Below are 12,586 nucleotides of genomic sequence, written 5' to 3'. Positions count from 1 at the left end.
CCATACACAAAGAAAAGGTACTACCCTCAACAAAGACGGTACCAGTACCAGCAACAGCGCCCCCAGTACCACAGGGGTTACGAGCAAGGGCGACATCAACAGCACCAACAGTACAGAACTCCCAGGCGACGTTGACAACAGAGCCGTGCGTCCTCGGGGCGGGGCCAAAGGCCACAAGTTTGACATACAGATCCAGGGCTGTGCCATCACTACCATCGCACAAGGTCATCCGAAGCGACTATTCCACCATCGCCTCCGACCATTCTACGACCAGTGGCAAAGGATCACCACAGACAAATGGGTGCTGGAGATCATAGCCACGGGGTACGCCATCCCCTTCCAGTCACTCCCACCGTCACGACCTCCACCCAAGCCCCACCTCCAGGAGGCCTCCCATGTAGCGAGGCTCAGGCAGGAGGTGGACCATCTCATGCTCATAGGGGCAGTGGAAAGAGTGCCGGAGCAACTGCAAGGGAAAGGGTTCTACTCCAGGTACTTCCTCACGGAGAAAAAGACAGGAGGCTGGAGGCCCATCTTAGACCTTCGCGGCCTCAACAGGTACCTGCGCAAGCAACGTTTTCGGATGACCACAATCACCTCCATCCTTACAGCACTGGACGATGGAGACTGGTTCGCAGCCCTCGATTTACAAGACGCGTACTTCCACATAACTATCCATCCGGCTCACCGGCGATTCCTCCGGTTCATGGTAGGCAACGAACACTTCCAATACAAGGTCCTACCGTTTGGCCTCTCCTCGGCCCCCAGAGTCTTCACCAAGACCTTGGCAGTGGTGTCAGCCTACCTGCACAGACAGGGGGTATTTATTTTCCCATATCTGGACGACTGCCTGCTCAAAGGGGCCTCGAAGGGGGAGGTTCTGCGCATGATACGCGTCACAGCAAACACGTTCTCTTCACTCGGCCTGGATATCAATCTGGCAAAATCAAAAATAGACCCCACACAGGACATAGAGTTCATAGGGGTTCATATAAACTCGGTTACAGCGAGAGTATACCTACCAGAGACTCGCTTTCGGGCCATCGGTTCCCTCGTGCAGGTCATCACCTTCAGCCCTACGGTGCCGGTCTTGACGTGCTTGCAGCTGCTGGGCCACATGACAGCGGCGACGTTCGTAGTACAGAATGCCAGGTTACACATGCGCAGCATGCAGCACTGGCTGGCGAGTGTATACAAACCGGCAGTACACACCGTTCACAGGGTGGTGTCGCCCACAGCCGGGGTGCGCAAATCCCTACAATGGTGGGTAAACCCCAGGAACCTGCTAACAGGGGTACCCTTCCACCAGCCACAAATATCGGTTTTTCTCACTACAGATGCCTCCCTCATAGGGTGGGGAGCGCACATGGGCGAAGAGGTGACTCAAAGACTGTGGTCACCCACGGAACAGTCACTACACATAAATGTACTGGAGCTCAGAGCAGTGTTCAACGCCTGCAGACACTTTCGAGACCACATACAAGGCAAAGTCGTCGGGATCAGTACAGACAATACCTCCACCATGTTTTATATAAACAGGCAAGGAGGAGCTCGATCCTGTGCCTTATGCGCGGAAGCAATCCGCTTATGGAACTGGTGCATCGCCAACAATATAATCTTGAAAGCCTCATACTTGCCGGGTGCGCACAATGTGAAGGCAGACCAGCTGAGCAGGCGTTTTGCACTCACACGCGAGTGGCAGATCCGTCCCGATCTGCTACGGCCGATTTTCCACGCATGGGGTTTTCCCCAAATAGACCTGTTTGCCACTCAGCACAACAAGAAGTGCCCACGATTCTGCTCCAGGGCAGGACTGGGATGGGAGTCCCTGGGGGACGCGTTCGCGATCCCGTGGAGGCGCCCCCTGCTTTATGCGTTTCCTCCCACAGTGCTGATCCACAAAGTCTTGCAGAAAGCCAGGAGGGAAAGGGCCCGGATGATCCTGATAGTCCCAACGTGGGATCGACAACAATGGTTCCCCCTACTCCTGCGCATGTCGGACAGTCCACCGATGCCTCTTCTGGTGGCGCCGGATCTGCTCACGCAAGCCCAGAGGTCCATAGTGCACCCTCACCCCCAAAGCCTGCGACTGCAAGCGTGGTTAATCCATGGCTCAGCTCCCTAGAGAGCACATGCACAGTGGAAGTACAGCAAGTCCTAGAAAGTAGCAGGAGGACTTCCACCAGGAAGACCTACAAGCAAAAACGGACTCGCTTCACGGCTTGGTGTTCTACCAAACAGCTGGCCCCCCTTTTGGTGCCTATTCCTACAATACTAGAGTATTTACTGGACCTCAAGAGAGGAGGACTCTCGCTATCCTCGTTGAAGGTCCACCTTGCCGCCATCTCGGCGTTCAGACATGAGGAGGAAGGGCACACGGTGTTCGCCCACCCTATGGTTACCAGGTTCCTCAAAGCATTGGTAAACCTATACCCCCCTCGGAAACCGATTCCACCTTCGTGGAACTTGGACCTGGTGCTTACCATGCTAATGGGACCACCGTTCGAGCCCTTGGCCACGGTTCCCCTCCGCCTCCTTACAATAAAGACGACCTTTCTTCTTGCAATTATGTCAGCTCGTAGGGTGAGCGAGCTCGTGGCAGTCATGGCAACGCCACCCTGCACTGTTTTTTCCAAGGAGGCGGTAACCATACGGCTGCATCCAGCCTTTGTTCCCAAAGTTTCTTCCGAGTTTCACATTAACGAACCTATTGTTCTACCCTCGTTTTATCCAAAGCCTCATAACTCCAACGAAGAGGCGCGCCTACACCTCCTGGACGTGAGGAGGGCGCTAGCCTTCTACGTAGACAGGACCAAGTCCTTCCGGAAAACGGATAGACTCCTAGTCTCCCTCGCTCCCAAATCGAAAGGAGAAGGTCTCTCCTCGCAGAGAATCTCAAAGCACATTGTATCCTGCATAAAAATGTGCTACGAGCTCAAAAAGACTGCTTTATCGGCCACTCCCAGGGCTCATTCCACTAGGGCGGTGGCGGCATCAACAGCCTTTTTCAAGGGCGTTGCGTTAAAAGACATTTGCAGAGCAGCGACCTGGTCATCCTACGACACCTTCGCCAAACATTACGCCCTTCACAGGGTATTCCAAGAGGATACCCGTCTCTCGACAGCGGTCCTCTCGGGGGCAAGCTGCACATAATCCGATTACCCACCTCCTATCTTGGGTTATTGCTGGGTAGTCACCTATTGTGGAGTACCCACGGGGACACTCGAAGAAGAAAGAGAAGTTACTCACCGTAGTAACGGTGGTTCTTCGAGATGTGTCCCCTTGGGTGCTCCACTACCCGCCTATCCTCCCCGCTTCGGATCTCTGTTAGTGTTTTGCAGGGGCACCCGAGGCGGTTGGTCGAGGAACTGGCGGGGACAGGAGCACGCAAGGGAGCGGCGCGCGCTGGCGCATGCGCGGTCCGGCAGAAACTGCTTGGAAGATCCGATCTGCGGCGCTGGGCAAGCCCGACACCTATTGTGGAGCACCCACGGGGACACATCTCGAAGAACCACCGTTACTACGGTGAGTAACTTCTCTTTGTATGGCCATTCCGAAGATTTGGGCTAGTGTATACATAGCCAAAGTATATTATATCCATTGGGAATGTGCTTTCTAAATCATAAGCAATATTAATCATTGTAAGAATCCTAAAAATCAAAGTGTGGGAACCTACAGTAACCTGCCTTAGAGAATGGAAATTATAGCTAAGTAATTAATAATGGTATTAGTTAAATTAGTTTTGTTCGACTCTTTAAGAAGAGAACACATGCACAAAAGCTGTATGAAGCAAAAATGCCAGAAATTTAAGTGGATTGTTTCATGTTTAGAAATGATATTTAAAAATTCACTTAAACATAGTGATTTTCTGTATCACATATACAGCACAAGATCTTGTTTAAAACAGATTTAGGATTCTCTAGTTCTAATTTTCTGGGTTCCAATTTAGTAAATAGGAGCTGGGGTCTTTCTCCTAACAGAGGCTTATTTTCGATGCCCATGCTTTCATGGGTGTAATAATTTATTTTACTTTTCTGAACAAAACTGTTCTTGGGATTCTTTGGCTGTGTCCAAGAGTAGTTGAAAAATAGTCGAATGCAAACTTTGTAACTGAAGTTTCCATAGAGCTGACTATAGTTTACAATACACAATAAAACTTGAAGACTTACTTTATACACACTGTAAAACCACAAGAAGTTGCATTTCTTTGTTTGAAGTAGAAGATAGTGATGCTTTATTGGATGAATATTTTAAACAACTCTTTTTTGGAGGGAAATAGAATATGTTAAGGAAATTAATAACGATAAAAAGTGTCAACTTCTAGTATAATGGAGTTCTTTTGAAGGAGTCATGTATTGTTAACCTGAATTTGTGGCTAGGTATTATGGTTCACCACTGGTTGGCTCTGACCAGAAGATTTTTGGGTTCTTATTCCAATACAGGCTACAGAATTAGAGACCATAAAGAGTTGTATGTCAAGAAGGTGGCAAGAACACTTGTACTGAGAACAATACCCAGTTGATAAGGTCTTTGTTAAAGAAAGAACAAGAAATGATGTAACACACAGTCACAAAAAAGTGATATAATTCTGTGAACCCTGGTGGTAGCATCTCTTTTCTAAAAGGGACTGGTAGTGGGAAACATAGGACCAGATTAATCTCTGGCATGCTAGATGAGTTCAATAGTCCAGGTTAAGCTCCAGTGTTGGGTAGCTAAGATGTATTGAAAAGCTTATCTGAAAGCTTGATAGGAGGAAGGGGCAAAAACCACTTACGTGAGCTTGGTTGCCTCCTAATAGGGTCGTAGGCCCAAACTACCAACCAGGTCAGTCTACTATATTACTGTGGTACTACTACTACCATATCTTATTTCCTCATCTGCATAAATCTTTGGGTACGTGTATTCTATAGGTTACCATTGTGACATATATTCATATGTGTTAATATTGATTATCTCCTTCCTAAAGCTGGTAATTTATGACTTCAAAGAACTTCAGTGTATCCTGTGTTTACTAGTCTGTTCCAGACTTACGACAAATAAATTCAGTTCTTTCTTTGCTTCCCCGTTCAGTTCCCCAGAGTAGAGGGGTAATGGGTGGGCCTTTTATCTATGCCAAAGGTTGTAAACACTCATACTGACATGCTTTAGCTAATCAACAGGATACATGGCTGTAGGCTGCTTGCATTATGGCCAGCCAGCATGAATAACTATGAATAACACATGCTGGAATTCACCGTAAACATAATTGAAGAAGCGAACATGATTCAACCATGATAAGATATGATAGAGAAACATTAATCAAGCCAATGAAGAAAACAGAATTTGGATGATCGCACGCTAGCAAATTGGCCTTTGTGGGCTACAGTATTCAGCGGTAAGTTGTCCAGGAGGACACTTAGCCCAGATGTAATACAACACTATTAATAGGAGGCAATGTCTGTGGGATAAAAGTCTGCAGATGACATGCAAATAACCTATAGGAATATATTTAGAGATAACTATGTAGAAAATAGATGGACACATGAGCTAAAATTTTTATTATTTGTGTTTATTTTAGAAATCCCATTGAATTTGATCCAGGAATATTATTTGACAGCAGTAGCTGTGATAGCTTAATTGTTGTAATTATTGTGTTTTCTAACTTTTTCTTCCTTATCCTCATAAATAGTGTTGGTCTTATAATTACTCTTATTTTTAACTCTGAAACCAAACCAGGTACTTTGTATAGGGAGTTGTGGTGAACTTGTATTCAATTTTATAGTACATTTATATCATGAAGTAGTCTAGTTAAAGCAAAATATGTGCATAACAAGTTTTCAAAGCTTAAAGTTGAATGTTTCATTTGTCTGTCTCTTTAAAGACCAAACTTGAGATTCAGAAGGCCTTAGCAGAAGACTCTACAGTTTATGAATATGACAGTATTTATGATGAAATGCAGCAGCAGAAGAAAGAAAGTAATGCCAAAGTACTCTCGGAAAAAGATAACAAAAAGGTCCGTAACTGTAAATGTGTGCTGTCCACTTTCCCTCAGGATGGTATGAATAACCATGGCTATTTAACTGATTTTACTAAGTTTCATGATATTTTAGTAATCTCTTACGCATTCTGTAGCAGGGCTCACATGTGTTGTGCTCAGAATTGTATTATATAAGATTGTGATATTGTAAGACTAGAAGTTGTAAGATGTTGTAAAACTGGTTGTTCATCAAATATTTCAGGACTCTAGTCCCATTTCATTTTGTTGCTGAGTGAGAGGAAAACAGGTCTCTGTACCTCCCACCCACAAGTTCTGTGGGGCAAGTACCATGTGGATTTCCAGAGAGCCTGTTACAATGTGATAATCCCAATTGAGCTGTTAGTCACTACAGGTTGTACCTCCCTCATCCAGCATCCTCAGGACCTAAGTGGTTCAGAATGATGGAATTTGATGGACAAAGGAACATCAGGTTCCCTGGCTGCCTGGAGGAGGGGCTCCATTCGTACAGGACTCCCCATGGGGCTGCTGGGCTCCGCCGGCCCTGGCTGGAGTCCCTGTGGCTGCTGGGCAGTTGGCGGGTCTCCGTGCCCCAACTGGCTCCCCGCCACAGATCTGCTGGGGCTCCTACAGCTGCGGGGCTTCTGGTGGAGCTCTGTGCCCCAGACAGCCTATGCCATGGGACTGCTGGTGGAGCTCCCTGCCCCAGCTGGCTCCCTGCACTGTGGGTCTGCTGGGATCCCTCACCCTGGCAGGGGTCCCCGTGGGTGCAGGGCTCACGACTGGGGCTGGGCTTCCCACAGTGGGGTTCCCAACTCCAGTCAGACTCCTGGTAGTGGGGTTTCTTGACTTGACTGCCTGCCCTGGGGCTGCCCTTGGGGACCCACAGAGCGGACTGCCAACGGGCTGCCTGCCACTAGCAGGGCTCCGCTGCATCCTGCACAGCTGGAGCTCTCTGGTCTGGGTGATCTCTGGTCCAGCAGCATCCATTGTCCTGATGGACGAGAGAGTTTCAACCTGTACAACAATATTGTTACTTCCACTGCTATGAAAAGGCAAACAAACCGAATGGGGGAGGTGATGTCTATGGGCAACATGACCAAATTTTGTGGAAGTGAGTATATACTGTCTGTGCCCCACTAGTCAGTTGCCATGGGGACTGTCCAGAAGCAAAAGTAATTAATCTATAAGATAAATCGTGTTCTAAAATAGAATTCCTTATTCCAGAAAATAGCTAAATTATCATGACAAATCACATTTTCATTATTGCCTGTTGCATTTGGAAATGGCATGTTGTCAGGCTATGATAGGTGTAAAGGAAGGATACATCCCATTCCCTTATAGCAAGTTGTGGGGAGAGACAATTATCACAAGACAGAAGACTGCTGAAAGACAGGTTGTATTGAAAGCTCCTGATTTGAATTTGAGCAATAGTACCCCAATTGATACTAGACTCAGATTGTTATTGATTGCAGCAGCCTGTTTCAATAATGAGGATAAAGTTCCCATGATCTGGAGCTGAAACAGGGTTGTATTCTTTCATTGAGATTGATATCCCAGCAGTGGTGATCCAATAAACTGGACTGGACTGCCCATTTTGTTCTACTAACAATGGATTCTTTTTTTAGTGTACTTAGCAGCTCTTGTTTGTTTTTTCTCAGTGACTTTTATTCCCTTTCACTATTCTTTTTTCCTCGCATTAGCCTAAATACATCCAAAATATCCTCAAAGCAGCTGAAGTAAGGAAGCAGGAGCAGGAAAGAAGAATGGAAAAAAAAATTCAGAAAGAGCGTGAAACGGAAGGGGGAGCGTTTGACGACAAAGAGGCCTTTGTGACATCAGCCTACAAGAAGAAGCTGCAAGAGAGAGCCAAGGAGGAGGAAAGATTAAAAAAGGAAGCCGCACTGGAGGGTGAGAAGTACTCTAAAAGAGTATGTTTCCTCCTGAGAAGGATAGTTTGGCCTTTTGCTGTTTGAGGTAGGGGTTATGAGTATGATGCAGAGTTTTCATCATGGTCTTCGATTTAGGGTGAAAATAAAGGTACTGCAGTAGGAATCATAGAAATGTAGGACAGTAGAGACTTCAAGCAGGTACATTACTGACTATGCTGAAATAGGATTAGCCAGCCATATATTCTTTACAATTTTCCATACCTCTTCCTCCCACCTTTTATTTTCTATGTTTTTTGTCCAGTGAGTTGATCACGTGGTTTTGCATGTGTTTCCTATCCTTTCTGATCTTTACAGGCCCCAACTATCATTTTGGATTCATGCATGTAGATCTCATGTCTTTTCCATGTATTAAGAGGGAAATACTCTTTTAATGCATTTAGTCCAATTCACATAATGCCATTAAATAATTGTGCAAAGTCTTAATGACAGAAGAACAAAGGAATGTTAACATACATGTATGTATTCATGTTGAATAGTAACAGAGAGAAAGTCGTGCTAGTCTATATACTATCAAAACAAAAAAGCAGTTAAGTAGCACTTTAAAGACTAGTTATTTCTTAGAAAGGGGGAAATGGATTAATAAAATGAGAATGTGCAAAGAACCTGTGCGGGAGAATGTTTAAAGTGGAAAAGCTGTTGCACAGGGGCAGTTCTACTCTCTCAGCCTCAGAAGCCTGTTTCCAGTGGTACGAAAAGTCATCACGGCTGGGACTTCCTAGGCGCAGTGGATGGCCTTGCCGTCTTTGGTGCCTTGTCATGCCCTTCGCTCTCCACAGAGCGTTGCAGAACCGCCTTCCTGGTTGTTGGATCTTCCTGTTGATCTCATCCGCCCAGTCCGCTGGGGCTGACTTTGCATGCTGGGATAGGCAATTCCCTGTCTCACAGCAGGTTTCAGACCTGCCGGCTACCTTCACCTGGTTTAGCCCGCCTGTTGAAGTGGTTTATCAGGGTGTGGCCACTGCATGCTACAGCTTCTTGGAGCCACAGGTGAGAGCTGGGTGCCACGTGAGGACTAAAGGTGCATGAACTGCCCCAAAGAGACATGACAAGTCCCCACACCAGAGGTGCTACCCCTCCCTGGACACCCTGCATTTACTATAGTTTATCAAAGTTGTGGTGGTGGAGAGACACTCATCCCCAAACTGCTCCCCCCTGGCTTAAACCCCACAATCAGGGGCTAGGGGAGCCACTTTGAGGGGCTTGGGGAGTCACACTCGGGGTAGGAGGCACTCGGGCTGAAGGGGGCTAGGGGAGTCACACTCAGAGGCTAAAAGAGTCACACTGGAGCTGGAGGGGGCTAGGGGAGTTATGGTCTAAGGCTAAGAGTCACTTGGGCTGCAGAGGGCTAGGGAATCACACTTGGGGCTGGAGGGGGCAAGGGGAGTCACTCAGGGGCTAGGGGAGGCACAGGGAGCCCCGCAACTGGAAGCCAGCTGGGGCATGGAGCCCAGGCTGTCAGCTCCAGTTGCGGGAAACCCAGCTGGGGGGAGGGATCCAGACTCTCTGTGGCTGGAAGCTGGCTGCGGCAGAGCCAGCACCAGCGCCAGTGCCATCAGGGTCTGGAGGGAGACCCCAACCCCCACGACTGGAAACCAGCTGGGGCAGAGCCACGCTGGCAGCCCCAGCCACAGGAACCCTGCTGAGGTCTGGGGGACCCCACCTCCTGCAGAGGCTGGAAACCAGGGAGCTGATCAGCTCTGCCGTCCTTCCCAGCCTTGGACGGAGGCCCCCAGATCACCTGAGCTGGGCGCTGCTCCTCAGGTATGCAGTTCTCTGCCCTGCAGCTGAAATGGTTCTCCATTTAATTGATTGGCTTAACTGCCTGACAGCTTTTAATCCAGTTAAGAAGTTGAGTACCACTTCAGTGTGAATGGCTTCTTAAGAACCACCTTTGGAGCCGCCCAGCCCAGCCCAAGACCCTTTTCAAATGTAATCATAACCCATATGTTGGGAAACCCTGCTTTATGTCATTGATTCTTACGTGTTTGTGTTAACACATCTCCTTTTTTCAATCTCAGTAAGATGACGTGACTAAAATGTGTAGTTCCCTGTTAAAATGGGAAAAGGGTACAAAATCTGTATTAATTAATTAATTTTTTTTCTCCAGTAAGGATAAATTAAATGCTTTTTGTTATTTTCAAAATGGCCAACAGCACCTGGAAAGGGAAGGTGGGCCTTCTAAAACCATACAGAAAACTCAGTGGGCAAAGAGAGTGCAGGGTGAAAGGTGGAGGCATGGACAGCTGTCCGAATACCTGTTGAGGAAAGGTATATGGAATTGTCATTACTTGCTGAGGAGGAAGAACAGAAAGCAACACACTGGACTGAATGAGAGTGCACCATGTCTCTGTCATTTACAATGGCAGATTGCTGTGAGATGTGAGGAACCTCACTCATAATACCAGTTCTGGTTGGCTGCTGTTTGCACCTGGAAAGAGAATGGGTATAAAAGGAGCATAATGAGTCAATATTGCTTAGGAAGTGTTTGCAGTAATATTAGTTTCAATTCTCCTGCCACATTTGCAATCACATGTCCCAGAGAAGGAAGACAACTGTTTTTAGACATAAAGCAGTAGCCAGCATATAGAATGGAAAACAATTAAGTCTGATAGACTTGCTTGTCTTCTCTAGTTTCAGTATCCCAAACATCTCTTTCTGGATTATGGTTTTACCATATATAAATGGAATCTAGTTAATGTTCATGAAACAGCAGCATCATTCTTGTTTTTCTTCTGTTAGCATGCTTGGATGTGACCAAACAGAAGGATCTCAGTGGATTTTACAGACATCTTTTAAATCAGACAGTGGGGGAAGAAGAGGTGCCCAAATGCAGCCTGCGTGAAGCCAGGTAGGATATAATTCCAGAAGGACCTTATATCTAAAGTTTCTTCATGATCAGACTTTCCAGTGTCATTAGAATCCTAATAAGGAGGAAGGCAGTACTGAAGCACAGGTAGGGAAAGGAGCTTGCTTTTGAGAGTTGGTTACACTGTCCTTTGGAAAATGAAAAATCATCATCATTGAATGAAAGTATGGGATAGGAGAAGGAAGCAACACCAGGATCTTGTTTAAATGTAACAAGCAGATATTTGCACCACTAATACAGTCTGGCATCATTTTAATTTTGTTTATACTTTGATATTGTACAGTTTTAAATAAGCCACATTAAACCAAAAGCTTTGCTCATGGAGGCAGTGCAAGAAGAAGATCGTTTGGACTCGGATGATGATATTCAATGTCCGTGCAACTTCACTTTGCCACCCTTTGGAAAATTGGAAAGCATGATTCTCTGTCTTTGTAGGTGGCAGCATTGAACTATAAATATGAAAAAATACTTCCATTTTCTTGATTTGGTTATTACCAGTGATAAAAAGGAAGCAATCAAATTTACAGCAAGTCCATTGAGAAAATTTTAAATGTTACATGTGTTGTGTAGAACAACATAATTAATTGGTGCTGTGTTACTGGGCCAATCCAGAGAGAACACATTTAGCTCATCTCTGCTTAGAAATGCTGGCTATGTTTTTTATTTTGCTGACAGTTTTATGGAAACCAAAGACTACTCAAGGCACTTCATCCAGTTAAAACTAATTTGTTTGGACTTTAGAAAAAGTCCTCAGCAATCACATATGTGTTCAGTATCTTAAGGCTATGAGTATTGCCTTCAATCAGAGTGAAATTGAATGGAGTCTCCAGTTAGTTTTTAGTTCATGTGAGGAAGGCTATCACTTTAAAGCTACTCATCCGATTGAGAGACAGGACTACTGGCTTGCATTTATTGTGAGTCTGTGCCATCACCTCAGAAATCAAAGGGAAAACCAGGAAGACAGAGCAGGAGGTCAGACTACTTACCAGCATACCTCCATCATTCAGATATAAAATAGCCAGGTTAGGACCACTGTTGTTTGTCAATCTGAGATTTAAAAGACCAGCAGCTGCAACGGTGTGCTCTCCAAAAGCAGCTTTGTATCAGGCTTCAGTTTTATCAGCAAAGTGTGTATCTTGAGCATCTTAGCCTTCACTAACAAAACTCTTATACTGTAATAGTAAAATTAAGTTGTGTTTTTCTTATTTGCCTGTTTCTGAAGCCATCCATATGTTACTCTCTGATTTATCTATGCTTATGAAGCAAAGGCACTAGTGATTAATAACACTTGCAAAGCCAGCTCATTGGGGCCCAAGGAGGTACACTACAGTGGGGCCTGGCTAGTGGGTAGTTTATGCTACAGTCGATTGGAGACCAAGGCCCTGAAGGCATGGGGCCCAAGGCAGCTACCTTGCCCTAAGGCTTGACCTGACTGCTTGATATATTATTTGCTTGAACAGTTCTTTCATTTTGCAACTGCTATACAGTAGGGTCTCAAGATTCGCAAACTTAATGTTCACAAATTCAATTATTCGCAAGTGGCCAAGCAGCCACTTCCGCTGGGGCCCCAGGCAGGAGTGCTGGCAGCTGGGCTCTAGGCGGGAGCCATATTTGCGAAATTCAGCATTCGCAAGGGTTCTCAACATGGAACCCTCATGAGTGTTGAGACCCTACTAGTTAGTTTCAGTTATGTTCAGAGAAGTGACTGTTTCAGAATGGTGGCTTACTGGTCAATGTATCTGCTTTCTGGCTGTTTTCAGACCATAATTACTGCTTAGTAATAAAGTTTTGCTG

The 12,586-nt window shown here is 46.0% G+C and overlaps 1 protein-coding gene across 6 annotated transcripts in view; it reads left to right on the top strand.

The window, feature by feature from the left end:
• Positions 1–12,586, top strand: part of NSRP1 (nuclear speckle splicing regulatory protein 1) — a 146,607-nt gene that overhangs the window by 34,201 nt on the left and 99,820 nt on the right. For all 6 annotated transcript variants that reach the window (XR_012648194.1, XM_075014059.1, XM_075014057.1 and 3 more), the window contains 3 exons: positions 5,861–5,992; positions 7,678–7,885; positions 10,666–10,774. Coding sequence is in view for 5 of the 6 variants with exons in the window: in XM_075014059.1 (XP_074870160.1) it covers positions 5,861–5,992; positions 7,678–7,885; positions 10,666–10,774 (449 nt within the window). In the remaining variant the exon portion in view is untranslated. The remainder of the gene's footprint in view (positions 1–5,860; positions 5,993–7,677; positions 7,886–10,665; positions 10,775–12,586) is intronic.

The sequence above is a fragment of the Carettochelys insculpta genome, chromosome 19 (assembly GCF_033958435.1).
Source record: "Carettochelys insculpta isolate YL-2023 chromosome 19, ASM3395843v1, whole genome shotgun sequence".
Lineage (NCBI taxonomy): Eukaryota > Metazoa > Chordata > Testudines > Carettochelyidae > Carettochelys > Carettochelys insculpta.
The sequence above is the reverse complement of the archived record's forward strand: the minus strand, read 5'-3'. Positions and strand labels throughout refer to the sequence as shown.